Source organism: Schistocerca americana, chromosome 11, assembly GCF_021461395.2.
Source record: "Schistocerca americana isolate TAMUIC-IGC-003095 chromosome 11, iqSchAmer2.1, whole genome shotgun sequence".
Taxonomy (NCBI): Eukaryota; Metazoa; Arthropoda; class Insecta; order Orthoptera; family Acrididae; genus Schistocerca; species Schistocerca americana.
In genome coordinates this window covers 79,018,566-79,039,922 of record NC_060129.1, presented here as the reverse complement: position 1 = coordinate 79,039,922, position 21,357 = coordinate 79,018,566, and the positions used below count along the sequence as shown (strand labels likewise).

General features: G+C 43.8%; 1 protein-coding gene across 1 annotated transcript in view; it reads right to left on the bottom strand.

Annotated features, from left to right (window-relative positions):
• LOC124553251 (plasma membrane calcium-transporting ATPase 2-like) overlaps nucleotides 1-21,357 on the bottom strand; it is a 631,526-nt gene that overhangs the window by 233,866 nt on the left and 376,303 nt on the right. Inside the window, exon 11 of the mRNA XM_047127138.1 lies at nucleotides 15,717-15,981. Within this exon, the coding sequence (XP_046983094.1) occupies nucleotides 15,717-15,981 (265 nt within the window). The remainder of the gene's footprint in view (nucleotides 1-15,716; nucleotides 15,982-21,357) is intronic.

The window sequence follows — 21,357 nt, the reverse complement described above, 5'->3', positions numbered from 1 at the left end:
TATTGATTGTTCCTGGACCAATGTTCTTCCTGTATTCAACCTGCATCCTTTGAGATTAAACCCCTTTTTGTGTTTCCCTGAGACTCTCTAGTCTAAAAGCTACCTAGTCCATGCCACGCAGCCCCTGCTACTCATGTAGCCACATTCTGTGTACAAGGGAATCCTGACCTGTTCAGTGGAACCTGAAACAAGTCTAGGAATCTGTAGCCTACACACTCATAGAGCTGTTTGAGCCTCTGATTCAGATAATCCACTCAGCTCTGTACCAGAGATCCGCAGTCAGTTCTGTTGACTACACTGCAAATGGTGGGCTCTGCTTTCATCTTGCAATTCATTAGTTCTCGCCCCTTGTGGCATGTGTCAAATGTTGAAATCCTATATGTTGTTCATGTGTACCTTCTTGTATCCATTGCCACCAACAATGGGCAATGGTTGCATCCACACAATCAATGTGGCACGCAGTATGATGATAGGACCATCTCACGTCCCATAGTCCCACGATGTAGCCATTCCTAAACTCATATATACTGTCAAGCATTTTGCCTGGGCACAGAGCATTTGCAGGTGATGTTCAAATGATGCTGCCCACTGCTGTACATGTTGTCTCAAAAGAAAGTTTATATATGAAAAGTGCAACAAATTGGAGGTGAGTGGGGGTATGTTCATTGCTTGCTTGGCCTTTAGGAATTCAGTCAATATAGTCATCTCCTTTAATTGGTATGATGTCCAGAAAATATGCTATGATATGAGGATATCAATAGCTACAACAAACAAACAGTGGTGCATGCATACTATGCACACTTCCAATTACTGTTTCACCATGAACTCATTTTCTGAGGAAATGCTGCTCACAGAAGAAATGTATATAGAGTGCAAAATAGAGTACTCAGCATAAGTTGTGGCCTTAAAATGGAATACAGTAAACCTTCTTGGGAGATTTCTGCATATTCTGTGTGTGAGAATTATACAAAAAAAGTGACTCAGCATGGGTGAAATTTTGAAGTGGTTGTGGATTTCATAATGTAAATGATGCTACAAGTGTTCCCCTTACATGGAAATGGATCACAATATTTGAAGAGGCTGGTTCAACACTGGTCAAACTGAAATCTGGGTGACCAAGGTCATCAAGAATGGAGAATCCATGGAGGGAGTAAATCAGTCTGTTCATGATGATCCTAACCTCTCAGTTTATATGTGTGCAAGTTCTTTAAAAATATGCATAGACCATCACTGCACTGAATTCTGCAAAAAGACCTTAAACTGCACCCTTTCAAAATCCAATTGGTACCAGAATTAAAGCCTCAGGATACCAGATATAGGCTGCAGTTTGTTAATGATGTGACTGAGTACCCTTCATTTAACAACATATTTTTTCTGATGAGGCTCATTTTCACCCAAATGGTCATGTCAGTAAGCAAAACTGCTGCTACTGGAGTGCAGTGAATCCTAACAGAAGCACAAGGTACCCCTTCATTCACCAAAAGTTACTGTATGGGCTCTGATATCAGCTCAAAGAGTAATTGACCCATACTTTCTCACGGATAAGAGCAGTTACAATGAATTCAGAACATTATGTGATTATGTTAAATAATTTTTTGGTGCCAGAATTGCAAAACTTTCCTGGCTATAGCCAAAAAACATAGTTTCAAAAAGAGAAAGCCACGGCACATGTTTGATATGTCTACACTGCAAGTTCATGAAATTTTTCCTGTAAAATTGATCTCCAGAAAGGGTGACATAAATTGGCCCCAACACAGGCCATATTTGAGCTCCATGGATATTTTATTATGGGGAGATGTCAAATTTAAAGTGTATGTCAATAATCTGGCTTCTCTGGAGCAGCTGAAAGAAAATATCCATATCGAAGAGGAAAGCATTCCAGTGTCTACATTCCAAGCCATCATGCAAAATTTTGTTCATCATTTAAATGAGCATTGTAGGCGTTCAGGATTGCATTTAAATGACATAACATGACATGACCAAGGCCTTCAAAGACAGGCACTATCCCCCAGACTTAGTTCAGAAACAGATCTCCCGAGCCATTTCCCCTCACAACCTCTATCCTCCCACTATTCCCAAAAATCAGCCACAAAGGAGTGTCCCCTTTGTCATGCAGTACCACCCCAGACTGGAAAAACTGAACCAAATCCTTCACCAGGGCACTGATTATCTTTCATTGTGTCCTGAAATGAGGGACATCCTGCCCGAGATACTTCCCACCCCTCCTAAAATTGCATTCTGTCGCCCACCCAACCAACACAACATGTTTGTCCACCCCTATGTCATTCCAACCCCTTGCCACAAGGATTATAGCACTTCTTATTCCAGTCCTGTCACAGGTTTGTCCTACACCATCGGGAGCTGCCCCAACAGTGAAAGCAACCATGTCTTCTACTAGCTCTGCTGCAACCATTGTACAGCTTTTTATATTGGTCCACCAGGATGAACAGCCACTGCCAAACTGTGGCCAAAAGCAAAGTAGACCACCCTGAGGTACAACATGCAGCTGAACATAACACATTTGATTTCAATGGCTGCTTCACTACCCGAGCCATCTGGATCATACACTTCACCACCAGATTTTCTGAATTGCACAGATGGCAGTTATCCTTATAACACATTCTTCACTTCCACAATTATCCCGGCCTCAACCTCCATCCAACAGTTTCCATCCCTCTGTCTTATCATCTCCTACCCACTCTTGTCTCCCACCCTGTTTATCTGCAGCCCTCTGCCGACACAGCTGCCTGTCTTTCCTATTCCTCTCCTTTTTTGATACTTTTTTCCTCACCTCCCTGCCCCACAACCTACTGACACTACACCTGTTGTCAGTCTAGTCCCTGCACACTGCACCAGACACCCTTTTCCTTACACTCTTACCCTTACCCCCTTAAGCTTACCCCCTTACCTTTAACCTTACAGATTGCTGCTTGCGTACCACATGATGTTGCATTCCAGCCTGAGATCCTGGAGTTGGCAGTCATGTGTGCACGAGGTGTGCTTGCTTTTGTGTGTGTGAATGGTGTGTGTGTCTTTACTGATGAATGCTGTGGCTGAAAGTTATATGGGAGTGTCTTTTAATTGTGTCTGTCTACAACTTGACATGTCCTCTTTACAGTAAGTAGCAATCTATCTTTTCCTATGTTGTTGATATTCTTACCTGGAGTTTCCATTGTTTGGTTTTATTTTTAAGAAGTAAATTCCTAAACCTTACATTTCAATAATAAATAAATTTTTGTCGACAGACTTCAATACCTATTTTATTTTGGCACATTAAATGTAAACTTTCTTTTGAGATCCCTAGTACTTGCTGGCACAACTATATTGGTCCATTTAGATCAACTTATGAGCATGACATCATGGCCCCACTCATTATCCTGAAGTGTGCCGCTGATTGTGCAGAAGTAATCATTGGCACAGCTGATTATGTGTTACATACCAAACCGGATCAGTCAGGTTCTTCTGGGTGCAGCTCTTTTTATGAGGACCAATGTAATTTTGATACACCCATTATAATTTTGAGCCATCATCACACAACAGAGCCAAAGCAAAACCTCTACACTTGCACAAAGACTGGCAATTGTGGTAAAGGAACTGGCATTTAGAATTTCCACAGTGCAATCGTGATGGGTTACTCAGACACGTCCACACCCATAACCAGTTTTTACTGAACTGCATTAACAGATTGTTTTAAGCTGAAGTGGTTTGAAAACTGACAAAGAATGCCAGTCTACTACATTTCTCAAACACAAAAAGTTGTTAATAAGTGAGGCCTTTGCTCAATACTAATTGGACAGATTTCCACCAATCTCGTATAAACAGCTGATTTTGGCTACAATAATCATTTCAAAGTGACTAACAATGGCATACAATTTGGCAAAATGTACTATGTCCACTTTTGTGGCGGCGTTCGTAGCGACAAGCAATTCGCTGTAGAAACTGCTTACGAAGTCACCGCCACACTTTTAATAGCGGGCCGATCGGTCCGCTGGAACAGTGAACAGAAAGATGAAAACCCAAACACTCTGATTAAATAAAAGTCGGTACTTATCTTTATTAACGAAGATAAAGTAACACAGTAGTGAACTCCGTGTCTACAGAAATCAGCGGGCTCGGGTGGCATTACTGGCTAGGATATAACACTCCTCCCCCCCAAATCGCCGCACTGTCGTTGAATAATGACGTGGGGGAGCGTCGACGGCGGGGGAGGGGTCTGGCCGCAGGCGTAGCGGATGAGACCGGGGCGGAGACTGTTGTCGGTGGCAGTCCCCGGTCCGCACCCCAGCATTGGCTGCGCGGGGCCTCGGGAAACACCGACTGAAAACCGAGGTCAGGGTGCACGCCTGTGACCACGGGCACAGCTTCTGGTACTGGACGCGACGGGGCGTCGGGACCCACGAAGAGAGGCAGCGTCTCCTGACGCTGCGTCGACGCCTGCTGAGTGGGCGCCGGACAAGGCGCTGCGGTGTCAGACTCCTTGGGGGTGCCCAAGGAACGCGGCTGCAGGACAGGCTGCACAGCCACCGCTTGGGAAGGCGGCCCGGCTGAGGGGTCGACGTCCATCAGCTCCGAAGGCGGTGGCGACTGAAGAGGGACCGCAGGCGCCGGAGCGACCACCTGGGGCGCTCCCGGATGAAGCTGCGCGGGAGGCATCAACGGGACGGGCTGTCAGCGTGGTAGCGGCGACGGCTGCTGCTGCTGCCCTGGGGGCGGCAGCGAAGTTGGAAGACGCGGCTGGAACCCGCCGCGGACCAAATCTGTGGACAAAGAACGAGCGGCAGAATCCGGGCGGCCAGCGCGGCGCAACTGGTTCTGATGCCTCCTGTGCACCCCAGTAGCACCTTGAACAGTATAAAAACCGCGACCCTGGACACTTATCACGGTACCACGTTCCCAACGACGGCGACCGTGATAAACTCTGAAAAAAACGGCGTCGTTGCGCTGAAAACGCGTGCGATGCTCAGAAGCGGCGGGTCGATCCGGGGGGTGCAACAACCGTAGTAGGGTGCGATGACGACGGCCGTGGAGAAGCTCCGCAGGCGAAGGGCCGTCGCGTGGCGTGGTCCGGTACGACGACAGGAACGTGATGAGGGCCTGCTGACGAGAGTGTGTAGCACGAAGGCGGTCCATATGATCCTTGAATGTGCGTACAAAACGTTCCGCTGCACCATTCGATTGAGGGTGGAACGGCGGAGTAAGAACATGGCGAATGCTATTGGCAGAACAAAAACTTTCAAATTCAGCAGAGGTAAATTGTGGACCATTGTCAGACACTAAAACTTCTGGAAGACCCTCAATACAAAAAATTGAAGTCAACGCCTGTATAGTTTGTGCAGACGTTGTAGACTGCATGGGCACAACAAACGGAAAATTACTAAATGCATCTATCACGATGAGCCAACGAGAATTCCAATATGGACCAGCGAAATCAATATGTACTCGCTGCCAGGGACCGGCAGGGTGTGCCCACTCAAAATAGCGTTGAGGCGGAGCAGCTTGGTGTTCGGCACACGTCGAACAATCTGTAGACATCTGCGTAATCTGCTTATCAATGCCGATCCATGTACAATGACGGCGGGCAAGCTGCTTGGTGTGGACCACTCCCCAATGACCTTGATGCAACAAGTCGAGGACCTTGAATTGGAGCGCTTGGGGAACCACTACACGAAGCTGGTCATTCTCGGTGCGTAACAGCAAAACTCCGTGCGAAACAGACAACAGATGACGTTGCGGATAATAGCGACGAACCACAGGATCCGATATGTCCTTTGCCTTGGACGGCCAACCACGTTGAACAAAACGTAATAGTAAACTCAGATGAGGATCCGTAGCTGTCTCACGTGCCACCTGACGATAATCAATCGGAAAATCCCGGAGGGATTGATGCTCATCAGCGTCAATCTGATGGCAAGAGTCGTCAGAGGAATCGAAGACATCATCCGCAGCAATCGGCAATCTAGAAAGCGCGTCAGCGTTTGCATGCTGAGCTGTAGGGCGATACAGTATCTCATACTGGTATTGTGATAACAAAAGAGCCCAACGTTGTAGTCTCTGAGCTGTCCGCTGAGGAACTGGTTTAGACGGATGAAACAGTGATGTCAGGGGCTTGTGATCTGTTACTAAATAGAATGGTCTACCATAGAGGTAGTGATGGAATTTTGTGACACCGAACACAATAGCCAATGCTTCCTTGTCCAATTGGCTATAATTACACTGAGCTTTGTTTAGCAATTTAGATGCGAACACAATAGGACGTTCGGTGTTACCGACTCGGTGAGACAACACAGCACTGAGGCCAAAAGAAGAGGCATCACACGCTAACACCAGAGGCTTGTTAGGGTCGTAATGGACCAGACAACGATCATTCAATAAAGCCTCTTTAAGCTGCTGAAAGGCTGATTGGCAATCAGCTGACCACACAAACGGAACATTCTTACGGCGGAGACGATGCAACGGTGCAGCAATCTGTGATGCATTAGGTATAAACCTAATATAATATGTCAATTTGCCAAGAACTGCTTGCAATTCATGCAGATTGCGAGGGGCGGGCAAATCACGAATAGCTGCTAAATGTGACTGGGAGGGATGAATGCCTTGAGCATTAATAACATGTCCCAGATACTCCAGCTCCGTAAGGAAAAATGAACATTTATCGATGTTGCAACGTAGGCCTGCCTGAGACAACACTTGAAACAAACACTCCAAATTACGGAAATGTTCAGCAGGCATCCGACCGGACACAACAATATCGTCTAAATAGTTGCAACACGATGGCACATTAGCCAGAAGTTGTGACAAAAAAAACGCTGAAAAACAGCTGGAGCTGACGCACAACCAAAAGGCAGAAAACGGAACAACCCCAACGACGTGTTTATGACAAAATACTGTTGTGATTGCTCGTCGAGGGGCAATTGCAAATATGCTTCACGGATCAATTTTGGAAAAGAAACGAGCTTCCCCTAACTTATCCATCAGCTCGTCCGGTCTAGGCAAAGGAAAAGAATCAATGACAGTCTGAGGATTAACTGTCGACTTAAAATCAGCACACAAACGTAACTTGCCAGACGGTTTCTTTATAATAACTAAGGGAGAAGCCCACTGGCTCGCTGAAATGGGTTGAATAACACCGTTGTTTTGCCAACGACGAAGTTCATCTGCTACAGGTGCCCGGAGGGCGTGAGGCACTGGACGAGCACGAAAAAATCGAGGCTGAGCATTATCTTTTAACGTAATATGAGCGGCAAAGTTCGCAGCACAACCTAGTTCGTCTTTAAATATGTCACTGTATCGTTTACACAAATCGGTTATGCTGTCTTGAGGAACTACAACAGAATTAATTTGCAACACATTGTCTTGGACAGACAGGCCAAACAAGTCAAAACAGTCTAATCCGAAAATGTTTACACTGTCTGTAGCGCGGAGCACTGTGAATGAAACTGTTTTTGTATTGCCACGGAATGTGGCTGGCACACTACATACACCTAACACAGGAATTTGTTCTCCACTATAAGTAGCCAAAGAATGTTTTGCTGCTGAAAGTTTAGGGCGGCCAATAGCCGCATATGTAGCACTATTTATGAGAGTCACAGACGCACCAGTGTCTAATTGAAAATTGAAGGTCTTATCCTGGATGCGTAGCTTCACAAATAGTTTATTACACTGTCTCTGGATCGGTGCAGTGGAGGCGGAAGACACAAAATCAGCGCGTTTAGCGCGTATTCGCTGCTTACGACAACTCGTGGGTTGGGCGGGTGGAACAACAACTCCCGCTTCACTTGCAGTCTGTACATTACGTTTTACAGCGTTTGAATTACGCTTGGGTCACATAGCAGAGGGCTGGGTGGGTGGCTTATTGCGAACAAGTTTATTACCCACACGAACCGTGGAAGAGTCTTTAAACGCGACCTTCTGGGCGGGCTGGCTTTGAAGAACATGAATATCCATGGGCTGGGCAGCACTAGAATTGTTCTTGCGTTTACGCAAACAAACAGTCTGGATGTGTCCTTTCCTTTGACTAAAGTGACAAACCGCGTTTCTTAACGGGCAACGTGCATGAGGATGAACAAGAACACACTTAGGGCAAGACTTAACTCTATCATTTTGCACACGCGGCTGACAAATGTGTTTAACATGACGCAGCCGGCTAGTGTTTACAGTCTGACTCTGCCGGTGGGGCCGCGGGCGTGACATGACTTGCTTAGCACAGGCAATTTGAGAAATACATGGCTGATCTAACTCACACTCAGCATAGTCAAAAGTATCTTGGGCTTCAATGATGTTCATCACAGTCTCTAATGACGGGTCAGGCAACTTTAAGATAGCAGCACGAATACGAGAATCTGCAATGTTTTGAGTAATAGCGTCTCGTAACATGAGATCACTGTAGGAAGCTCCACACACACAATTAAATCAGCACTGACGGGTGAGGCCCCGTAAATCTGTTAACCACTGTTTATTAGATTGATGTGGCAGTTTCTTTAATCTGAAGAACTTGAATCTGGCTGCTGCCACATGAACTCGCAACTCGAAATACTCAGCAAGCTTGTTAACAACGTCATAGTCTAAAGCTTCTGGCTGGGATTCCGGGAACAACTTACAAAGTAGTCGATAGACTTCCACGCCTGCAGTGGAAATTAAATAAAGCTGCCGCTCAGTACCTGTGATTTTGTAGACTGTCATGTGCGCCTGCAACTGCGCGAAATATTCTCGCCATTCTTCTCGTGATGCATCAAAAGCACGGAAAGGTGGTGCTGCCTGTGCTGGTTCCTTTTGTGTTGGAGGATTAGCCGCTTGTTTGGCAATTGCTTCCACCAAACTTTGTATTTGCTGACTCTGTAACAAGATCAACTGTTGTAATTCGGCAGACATAGTGAACACAAATTAAACCAGCCCCCAAAATTTTATCGCTATAATTAGTATAACCAGAAACAAGTTGAACCAGCCCTGCACACGAGTTCGGAAGTCCTCGTCGCCAGTTTTGTGGCGGCGTTCGTAGCGACAAGCAATTCGCTGTAGAAACTGCTTACGAAGTCACCACCACACTTTTAATAGCGGGCCGACCGGTCCGCTGGAACAGTGAACAGAAAGATGAAAACCCAAACACTCTGATTAAATAAAAGTCGGTACTTATCTTTATTTACGAAGATACAGATACTCAGTAGGGAACTCCGTGTCTACAGAATCTGTCTAGTTCGAGTCGGAGCGGCTAGGTCAGCATCGGCTGACGACAAACAACAACTCTGCTGCGATGAACACACAACTGACTAGCAAGTACACAATTCGGTGGCGAGTATACAACTGAGCGGCGAATACAGAACTGTCCTAGCGCTTGCGACTCCAGCGCTTAAGAAGCCAGAAGCCAGCGGTGCTGCGCGCAGACTTGCGGCGATTTCCTGTCTCGCTGGCGCTGCTTATGCGGACGGTGTCCGGACTTTGATGCTGCCAACCTTTTGGCAGCGGGCTCGGGTGGCATTACTGGCTAGGATATAACATCCACATTTCGTGTGCATGTGCACACAAATATATGAACCATGTGCACATATTCTGAATTTGTTTTAACATAAAATAGTGTGCTTCCATACTCAATCACTGACACAAAGATGTTGGTAAAGGCAGCATTTGAATGATTGTCATCATACCGGTGTTAATGAAGTATCATAAATGTAATTAATAAAATCAACAGTTACAGTCTATGCAGAACAAGACCAGTTAATTGTTGTTATTCTTGTTGTTGTTGTTGTTGTTGTTGTGGTCTTCAGTCCAGAGACTGGTTTGATGCAGCTCTCCATACTACTCTATCCTGTGCAAGCTTCTTCATCTCCCAGTACCCATTGCTACCTACATCCTTCTGAATCTGCTTAGTATATTCATCCCTTGGTCTCCCTCTACAATTTTTACCCTCCACGCTGCCCTCCAATACTAAATTGGTGATCCCTTGATGCCTCAGAACATGTCCTACCAACAGATCCCTTCTTCTAGTCAAGTTGTGCCACAAGCTCCTCTTCTCCCCAATTCTATTCAGTACCTCCTCATTAGTTGTCTGATCTACCCACCTAATCTTCAGCATTCTTCTGTAGCACCACATTTTGGAAACTTCTATTCTCTTCTTGTCCAAACTATTTATCATCCATGTTTCACTTCCATACATGGCTACACTCCATACAAATACTTTCAGAAATGACTCTCTGACACTTAAATCTATACTCAATGTTAACAGTTAGTTACAATGTGAAATTATCACAATCTGCAAACTTGTTGAGAAGCGAAATAGCATGTGGACAACACATCTACAATTACAAGCAATCCTCTGTTTCGTGTGCAGAAGGTCTTACTAAGATCTCCTTGGAAAGGCACCACCCTCTACCACATACACATGTGCCCCTAATCCTCCAACCACCTCCATAAATTAGCTGCAGTTGAGCTCCCTGTTCCACACCCAACATCACTCCAGTCATACTGGAACAATTTAACCATATTCTCTGTCAGAGCATTGACTAGGGTGGTGCTCTGAAAAGATCTTGATCAGACATTGAGAATGGGAGTTCCACTTTTTGAAAACCTCATATTTTTCAATATAATCTCCTATAATAGTAATATAATTCATCCATCAATGTTGCAGTGGCATTAGTACAGCTCTGTACAGTTCCTGTGGAGGTGTAGCACAAAACTTGTCTATATCACAAAACACTTCTTGGCTGGATGAAAAATGCTGGCTGAGAAGGGATAGTGTGAATTTTGGGAGGAGATGGAAGGCAGAGAGAGGAAAATCTGGGTAACAGTGTGGAAGTTCCAACATTGCACAGCAAACATTGCTCAACTTTCTTGTGACAAAGACACTTTTACTGACAGCTGAAGTACCTTGATGAAAGACAATTTTTTTTCCTTCTACAGACCAGGTTGCTTTTCTTGAACTTTTGCATCCATATCCATTATGTTAGAATAATATCTTGCAGTTATTGATTAACTATTTTAAGGCAGCCAACTAACAGAAATCCTTTCAAATTTCAAAATGCAACATTGTGATCTTTACCACTCTATTGTGTCGTTATGAATCCAATACTGACATAGAAAATCAGTTTTGTTTCTATGAAAATGTGGCAGATAGGCATAAAAAAAAAGTTTTTCACACTTAAAGCTTTTGTCAACAACACACACACACACACACACACACACACACACACACATACACACACTTGCGCAAGCGCAACTCTCACACATGAGTTGCGCTTGCGTGAGTCTGTGTGTGCATAAGAGTGTCTGTTGGCCAGAAGCTTTAAGTGTGAAAATCTTTTTATTGTGCCAATCTGCGACTCAGCATCTCCACTATATGGTGAGTAGCTACTTTTCTTATCATAATATTGTTACATTCCATCCTGGATTTTCCATTGTTTAAAAGTGTGGCAAACGTTGTTCAGAAATTGTTGTGTAAATTTGTTTCTAATCCATTACATGTAGGTGTGGCACTCATCTTGAACAAAGCATTTGACTTAATAAAAAATGTGGCCAGTACACTCTTTTGAAACCCATACAATCTTGGCAACATTACCCACCTCAGTGTGACTGCCTTCCGAGATCACATTGTGCACTTTTAATACAGTTTCTGGTATGGCTGAATTTCTCAGATGTACTTCATTTGGATCATCTTGAACCCTTTTATGGCACTGTTTAAATTCAACAGATTTTTTATTCTGATAGAAACTGAAGAGGAAGAGTCACTGTACCATTTATGAACCTCAAACGAATTTTGGTTAGTGTTAAACATTCTTTTAGAAAAAACTTTATCACTACACAATACTCAATTTTCTACATTTTGAAGAAATTATGGACCATTCCTTGCCCAGACAGCTGCCTTCAGTTGACAACTGAATGGAATGACTTGCATTTGCACAGAGTGTGTGTTTGAAGTTGTATCAATTCCTGGGGAAAAATTACGAACTTAGTGCTGTGATCTGTTATTGAGGGTGACAACTTTTCATACTACTCCTGATCCTTTCAATGTATCCTGAAATGAGTGACATTTTCACGACATTACTTCCCACCCCTCCATAACTGGTATTCTACTGCACACCCAATTGATTCAATATTCTAGTCCATCCTTATGCCACATCTGCTCTTGACCCTCTAACATGTGGGTCATACTGTCAAAGATACAGATGCCAACTTGCAAAACACACCAACCCAGCACATACACTGTCTGAAAAGAAGAATCCAGACATCTCTGTGTAAGGCATGACTGATTACTAGATGTCCTGAGAGGCAGACTTACCAGAGTAAAAAATGTAAAAGGTCATAGGGAGTATTATGTTATTACTAGAGAAGGAGAATCAGCAGAATTGGTCAGTCAGAAAATCTCAGTGGCTTCGAAAATGGACTAGTCACTGGATGTCACCTGAGTAATAAATTCATGAGACACATTTCAACCCTTCTAAAGCAGTTCAGGTTGACTGTTCGTGATTGATTGTGAAGTGTAAATTCAAAGGTACTGTCAGCACATCTCCAGTTTTAGTAGTGTAAAAGATCAGTTAATTATGATATGAAATTATCACAATCTGCAAACTTGTTGAGAAGCTAAATAGCATGTGGAGAACACATCTACAATTACAAGCAATCCTCTGCTTAGTGTGCAGAAGGTCTTACTAAGATCTCCTTGGAAAGGCACCACCCTCTGCCACATACACACATGTCCCTAATCCTCCAACCAACTCCATAAATTAGCTGCAGTTGAGATCCCTGCTCGAAACCCAACATCACCCCAGCCATAGTGGAACAATTTAACCATATCCTTTGTCAGAGGGTGGTGGTCTGAAAAGATCTTGATCAGACGTTGAGAATGGGAATTCAACTTTTCAACTTTTTTAGTAGTGCAACACTACTAAACTCGGAGATGTACTGACAGTACCTTCGAATTTGCACTACACAATCAATCACGAACAGTCAACCTGAACTGCTTTTGATGGGTTGAAATGTGTCTCATAAATTTGTTACACAGGTGACATCCAGTGACTAGTCTATTTTCGAAGTCACTGAGCTCTTCTGACTGATCTATTCTGCTGACACTCCTTCTCCAGAAATAACATAACACTACCTATCTCCTTTTACACTTTTTTGCTCTGTTAAGTCTGTCTCTGAGGACATCTGGTAATCAGTTATGCCTCGCACAGAGATGTCTGCATTCTTTTGATCAGGCAGTGTATGTGCTGGGTTGGTGCATTTGGCAAGTCTTGCATCTGGATCTTTGACTGTATGACCCATGTGTTAGAGGGTCAAGAGCAGATGTGGTTGCACTACTAAATCTGGAGACATATTAGTCTGTCAAAGACCATCAAGTACTGTGAAAGACGATTGTAAAATGTCACACAAAATACGTGGATGGAATAAATTGAGTTCCAAAGTGCTATGTGCAGTCCAACTAGTACAATAACTGAGTACAGGGAGTTAAGGTTGGTTGATTGGTTGGTTGATTTCGGTTGGTTTGTTTGTGAGAGTTGAAGGGACCAGACTTCAAAGGCCATCAGTCGCAGGTTGATTTGGAGAAGGGGACCAAACAATGAGGTCATCGGTCCCACTGGGTAGGGAAGGACGGGGAAGGAAGTCAGCTGTGCCCTTTCAAAGGAACCATGCGAGCATTTGCATGAAGTGATTTGGGGTAATCATGGAAAATCTAAATCAGGATGGCCAGACACGGATTTGAGCTGTTGTTCTTCTGAATCCGAGTCAGGTGTGCTAACCACTGTCCCACCTTGCTCGGTGGGGAGTTAAGAAGAATGTGGTACAGTGATTGAGAGGCTCCTCATAGGCCACAATTCTGAAGTCATTGTTAAGAAATGCTAGAGGTGGTAGGCAGACCAACACCACTGGACAGTAGGTCACCCGAAACGAGTGATTCAATGTGACGAATCATGCTGTACCCTGTGGCAATCAGGTGGGAGGGCTTTGGTTTTGCAGATGCCTGGAGATTATTATCTGCCATTGTGTATAGTACCAACATTGAAGTATGGAGGAGGTGCTGTTATGGTGCAGGGGAATTTTGAGTGTTTAGGATGTAGCCTCTTTATTGTGCTTAATGCTAAATGCAGAAGGATATGAGTGCATTTTAAATCATTGTGTACAGTGTACAGAATAGGAACAGACATAAAGCAGCATCTCTGAGGCATTGGTGTCTGGATAATAACACTCAAACTTGGTGGATTACATTTTGTATGATTCAGAACATTACATCACTATACTGTCTGTGTTTGGCTCTTGAGGAAGAATGGGCTGTCATTCCTCCACAGACATTCACACCTCACAGAAAATGTCACTATCAGAGATCAAACCATCATAATGGTGACAGGTGGACATGTTGTTGTTGTGGTCTTCAGTCCTGAGACTGGTTTGATGGAGCTCTCCATGCTACTCTATCCTGTGCAAGCTTCTTCATCTACCAGTACCTACTGCAACCTACATCCTTCTGAATCTGCTTGGTGTATTCATCTCTTGGTCTCCCTCTACGATTTTTACCCTCCACGCTGCCCTCCAATACTAAATTGGTGATCCCTTGATGCCTCAGAACATGTCCTACCAACCGATCCCTTCTTCTAGTCAAGTTGTGCTACAAACATATTCAATGTTAATATCCACCAATAGGTGTCTGGGTACTATTGATCAGATAGTGTGTGTTCTACTTCACTACTGTTAAAGGCTTATCCTATCCTATCAGAGCCAAGGCCAAGTGTGAAGGCAGCCTCGTCATATAACAGCTCTGCTGTAACATCTGCACAGCATTTTATGATGGACAGACCACCAATCAGGCATTCACCAGAAAAAATGACCACCATCAAAACTCTGGCTGAGAGCAGGCTCAATGACCAATGGGGGGGGGGGGGGGGGGGGGGAACCAGCAACAACGATGAGCATGATGTGCCTAATTTTAGTGGCTGCTTCACAACCTTTGCCATGTAGATCCTTCACACTCTGACACCAGCATCTCTGAATAACACTGAAAGCAGTTGTCCTCACAATGCATCACTCTGTTCAGTATGAGCTAACACCCCTTTCCCACATCCACCTCTGCCCCCCCCCACCCCCACCCCCACCCCCACCCCCACCCCCAACCACAACCTGTAATCCACACTCTTACCCTCCTCCCATGTTTTGCCACTTTTTCTGTTCCATCCTCTCTCCTCGTTCACTCCTCCAGATCACAGTGTACCACACACAGCTTTAGAGTAATCTGAAAGGTGCCACATTCTTATCCCCAAACCTCACTGCCTTTCCTTCCCAACTGTTAGCTTCTTTCCCTCCAATCCTGCTTCCCTCCTTTTCCCTTTGCTGATACTTTCTCCTCTCATCCACAACATCAAGCACAAGCCCTCACCCAGTCAGGTTGCTTTAATCAGACAATGTTGTTGGCTAGGGTAATGTAGTTGTGTGCATGTATATGTATGTGATTTGTTAGTTAGCCTTCAATGATGACATTGTCTTCAAGACCAGCAATGTTTTCACTCTTGTTTATACACCATCAACAGAACAATGCCTCAGTTCAATTGTGAATGGTTATTTTACTGCTTACACTATTTGAATATGTTCTACTGTATGAAAACTGCAAAGAAAAGTTGTGATGATACAAAGCAATGTGACACTAGCTACATAAAGAAAACCTTATAATCCTTTCAATAATATCAAAAGACACCTTTAAAATTATGATAATTTCATTTTCTTCTGTACAACTCACTTACCTCAGCCCTAACAGGATCCTGAATGCCGACAATACAAAGACACGTCAAATCACTGACAATATAGTTCTCATCATCCCAATTTGGCTCACTGTCTATATACACGTCATTCTTTGCAGCACTCGTCCGCACAAAGTCCTTGTATGCTAGAGCTATTGTACGCAGGCCATCACGTGCCATTGGTTCGATAATGAGTCGAATCACATTTTGTTGCATTTCATGCGTAAAAACATCCAGTTTACCATTGCGGCCATAAATAAAGGAACATCTGCAAAATACCAGATACACTTTTCTTACAAGAAATGAAATGTAACAGTGTCAATTGTGAATGCCCACTGTCTCGTATATATCAGTAATTACAAAAATTATGGACAATGAAGCATTTTCCATTTATGACTAGAATTAGTGAAACAGTTTCTGATAAAATGCTAGAACCAACAGTGGACAGGGAAGTAACATGAGCACCTTCATATTGGCCCTGCACACTGACTGAGACAACAGATTCATCTACATCTACATCCATACTCCGCAAGCCACCTGACGGTGTGTGGCGGAGGGTACCCTGAGTACCTCTATCGGTTCTCTCTTCTATTCCAGTCTCGTATTGTTTGTGGAAAGAAGGATTGTCGGTATGCTTCTGTGTGGGCTCTAATCTCTCTGATTTTATCCTCACGGTCTCTTCGCGAGATATACGTACGAGGGAGCAATATACTGCTCGACTCTTCGGTGAAGGTATGTTCTTGAAACTTTAACAAAAGCCCGTACCGAACTACTGAGCGTCTCTCCTGCAGAGTCTTCCACTGGAGTTTATCTATCATCTCCGTAACACTTTCGTGATTACTAAATGATCCTGTAATGAAGCGCGCTACTCTCCGTTGGATCTTCTCTATCTCTTCTATCAACCCTATCTGGTACGGATTCCACACTGCTGAGCAGTATTCAAGCAGTGGGCGAACAAGTGTACTGTAATCTACTGGGTGTGCAGCCTCAGAAACTCCATGCCTTTCACTGATATTCATTCCATACACCATATGACCTCCTTCAAGTGAGCCAATTGACTAAAACCCATTTAGATGACACAATGCTGCCTGCAACTGTCATTTTTTTCTTTATTCATTGTACAATTAAGTGATTTCATCCTGAGACCACTATTAAGCATACTATTAAATGGAAACACAATACATTCACTGTATTACCTGTCAGTCAAAAGTTAAACATAGGAACAATTCAGAGCTTAAAATTTGCTGGGATTAATAAAATGTTACTTTACAAAAAATTGTTGATGTCACACTATGCCATAAAATTGTTTGCATGTGTATATGTTTAAATGACATCCACTGTGCTTGTAGTGCAGGAGCTGTAGTTGCCATAAAATCAGCATTAATAGCAATGTTAATGCAGATTCATGTCACTGTTTTAAAACTACATGTACTTTACATACTATCACATTCAACACACACATTATGACCACACAATTTTTAATGTGGGCCTCAGATTACAGAAAGGCTGTTACAGAGCTCTAATGCTGAAGTATACACAGACATGCACAGACAATGTACTTGACGTACACAGACATTTCACACAGGTGTGATAAATATTCTGTGTATCAAGTTCTTTCATGTAGATTTAAAAGAGTGGTAAAACAATGGAAACTCCATGTAGGAATATCAGTAATGTAGGAAAAAATAGATTGTTACTTACTGTAAAGAAGACACGTCAAGTTACAAACAGGCACAATAAAATGACACTTATCTAAAATCTATGACCACAGCCTTCATCAGCAAAAGAGAAATACACACCATTCATACACACATCATGTGCACATGACCACCAACTAAGGCAGCTCAGGCCAGAATGCAACTTTCATGTGAGATGCAAGCAGCATCTAGAGGGGTGAGGGGGGGGGGGGGGGGGGGGGGGAAGGTATAGTAGTGTATGGGTGTGGGAGAGAGATGAACGCTGTTTGGCAGAGTGTGCAGGGACTAGAATGCCAACAGGTGCAGTGTCGGGAGGTTGTGGAGCAGGGAGGTACGGTAAAAAGTGGTGACAAAGGAATGCAACTACTTCTCCTTTGAAGGAAAGTTATACAAACAAATTCACAGCACAGCCATGAGCATCTGCATGGCACCCTCGTATGCCAACCCTTTTTATGGGCCCTCTAAAGGAGACCTTCCTAGCCTCCTAAAACGCCAAACCCCTAGTCTGGTACAGGTTCATTGATGATATCTTCATAATCTAGACTCAGGACCAAGACATCGCCATCTACTTCACCTGGCCCTCCTCAACAAAGTACACCACCTGCCTGGACGTTGACCTCCTCCTCTCTTACGGCACCATCCACACCCCTGTCCACATTAAACCCCCAAACCACCAACAGTAACCTGCATATCGACAGCTGTCATCTCCTCCAAACCAAAAAATCTCTCCCACATAGCCTGGCCTGACCACTTGCATCTGCAGTCACAAGAACTCCCTCTCTCAGTAAGCTGAGGAACTCACCAAGTACTTCACAGACAGGCACTGTTCCCAGACCTAGTCCGCATGCAGATCTCCTGTGCCATTTCTGCTCACACCTCCAATCCTCACACCACCCGCAAGAACTAGCCACAAAGGAATGCCCTCTTTGTCACCCAATACCATGCTATACTGGAACAATTAAATCACATCCTTCCCCAGAGCTTTGATTACCTACCATCATGCCATGAAATGAGTGACATCCAGCCCGAGATTGTTCTCACCTGTCCTAAAGTAGTGTTCTGTTGCCCACCCTACCTCCACAACATCTATTCCACTCAAAATTGCAACCCCTTGCCCCTGTGGAAGACCCAGGTGCAAGACCTGCCCAGTCCACCCACCCAGCACTTCCCGTTACAGTCCTGTCACAGGATGGACAGAATTCGTCTCCCCCCCCCCCTCCGCAACCTCTCCAGCTATACACTACTATCCCTTCCCCTTCCTCTTCCCCTTCCCTGCCCTTTCCAGATTGCTGCCTCATCATGTGACAGTTGCATTCTGGCCCATGCTGCTGGAGTTGGTGGTCATGTGTGCCTCAGGTGTGCTTCCTTATGTGCATGAATGATCTATGTTTCTCTTTTGCTGACGGCAGCTGTGGCTTTATGGAAATGACTTGTAACTGAGCTTGTTTGCAACTCAACTTCTTTATGGTAAGTAGGAATCTATCTTTTCCCACATTGTTAAAAGAGTGGTAAGAGAGATTAAATTAAAAGAGATATTCTGTGACAAGATGTAGCATGTCCATGGCACATGCAGTTGTCACTAGGGTGGCAGGCATAGAGGGTGTCTGAGTCAAACATATAGTAAAATAAAATGTAATAACTTGTGAAGAAATTGAAATATTTATTGATGGTATCTTTCTATAAATATGGTAACTCAACATGTCTTTTTACACACCTGATACACCTCTACACACAACTTTAGTAGCACGAAAGAGATCTAACTGTATATCATTTCTCTTCAAACGTTCTGGTGCATTGCAGGTCTAACATTTGCAACAGCTACACAAACATGATGGTGCAGATCTGGTGGACTAAGAGCTGATGTCTGGAACCCTTGATTGCTAAGAAATCCCCACAGGAAAAAATTGATTGGTGTAATGTCTGGGCTTCTAGAGGGCACAGCAATTGATGGCACAGTGGACTGACATTGAAAATAAACTCCCAGTTTCCTGAAGTCAGTTTACCCTTTGCTGATCATTACATAAGTCACAGTCCATACTCATACTGAAAATGATATTTTACTAGTGAAACAGACCTTAGCTACACGAGAGACAGCACACAGAACACCTTCTCCTGTGGAGCCCACATGGCTACAAATGTACATTTATGTGAACAAAGCACTTATGCGAATGCCCGTGCAGTACCAACTGCCATATGGAAACATGGAAAACATTTTGAGTTATGATACTTGTAGAAGCAAACTGCCAATAAATGTATAAGCTACGTCTCGAGTTATTACATTTTATATTATTATATGTTTAACCCAAACACCCACTATGAGGCAACAACACAGGAGGCCATGCAGGTGTGATGGTTTCATTTTATTATGTAGTAGGGAGAGCACCATTTATTGCATTTTAGTTTACTTGACTCATCAATTACAGACCTTGTGGAATCGTACAACAAATAAACAAAAAATGACAACTGCATGCAGTGTTATATCATTTAAACAATGCATCACATCTGCTGGACCACATTTCAGTGAAAGTCACAACTAAAGCCCATTTAAAACTGAGGACTGCAGCACTGCGCATCTCTGGTGCAAGAGTGTTAGAGGCTGTACGCTCAGGCGATTCTGTGATTAGGATCAGTCGATGTCAGCTCTCTTGGAAGATGGCCAAAAGCACACAGCCCAAAAACTGTTGGAAGCAATGGAGCTGCAGGCCTTAGGAAAAGCATAAACCATATGGTACAGAACTACTGTTTGCAAAACAGGAAAAGGAGGGAAGGGTGGTGGGGGTTACTGTAATATGACTGTGTCCCCTGAATGCATCAGACAATTGCATGTATGACAGTGTTATGGCAGGTTGTGCTTCTTGTAATGTAACTACCAATGACAAGTAATACTGTAGAACACAACATGTGGAACAAATTTACAAACCCACATATGCTTATACTGGGCGGTTACAATTAAAGTGCAGGTTACTCACAGAGGTCACTGTGTGCTATAATTATTTTGTGGCAGCAAGATTTGGTAGATATCCTAATTCTTTAAGACAGAACTGATTTACACTCTAAAAAATTAGTTACAGTCTTGACCACTATGTGCAAATCTTCCTCAGATTAGCCTTCACACACAAACAGAAAAACCCAGTAGGTTACTTCACCATAGTTCAGCCAGTTTGCATAAAAATCTGTAAATTATAAACATAAACTTTACCTGTGACTTAGTCTCTGTTAGTAAAAACTGCATCAGAATCCCTGCAGCTGTTCCTTAGATAGCTGCAAACCATCGATGAAGGGCAACAGGCAGATTCCATATTCCTGGATTTCTGTTGGTTGGTTGGTTGATTTGGGGGAGGGGACCAAACAGCAAGGTCATCGTTCCCATCAGATTAAGGAAGGATGGGGAAGGAAGTCAGCTGTGTTCTTTCAAAGGAACCATCCCACCATTTGCCTGAACCAATTTTGGGAAATAATGGAAAACCTAAATCAGGATGACTGGATGTGAGTTTGAAACATCCTTCTCCTGAATGTGAGTCCATTATGCTAACCACTACACCACCTCGCTTGGTAGATTTCTGTTAATGAAGATTCAAGAAAGTGGAATAGGTTCCCAGGTATGTGAGTAGCTCAAAGACGTCTCAATTAACAGAACCCAGTACGTTATCCCCAACAGTGAGTGTTCATCAGAGATAAGGGTGTTGTCAGAGGTGCCCGTGGGAGGTGTGACCAGACTGCTATTACTCTCTATACACATAACTGATCTGGCGGGCAGAGTGGGCAGCAGTTTGCAGCTGTTTGCTGATGATGCTGTGGTGTACACTGAGGTGTTGAAGTTGAGTGACCAGAGTATGATGGTACAAGATGATTTGGACAAAATTTCTAGTCGGTGTGATGAATGGCAACTAGTGCTACATGTAGAAAAATGTAAGTTAATTCAGATGTGTTGGAAAGACAATCCCATA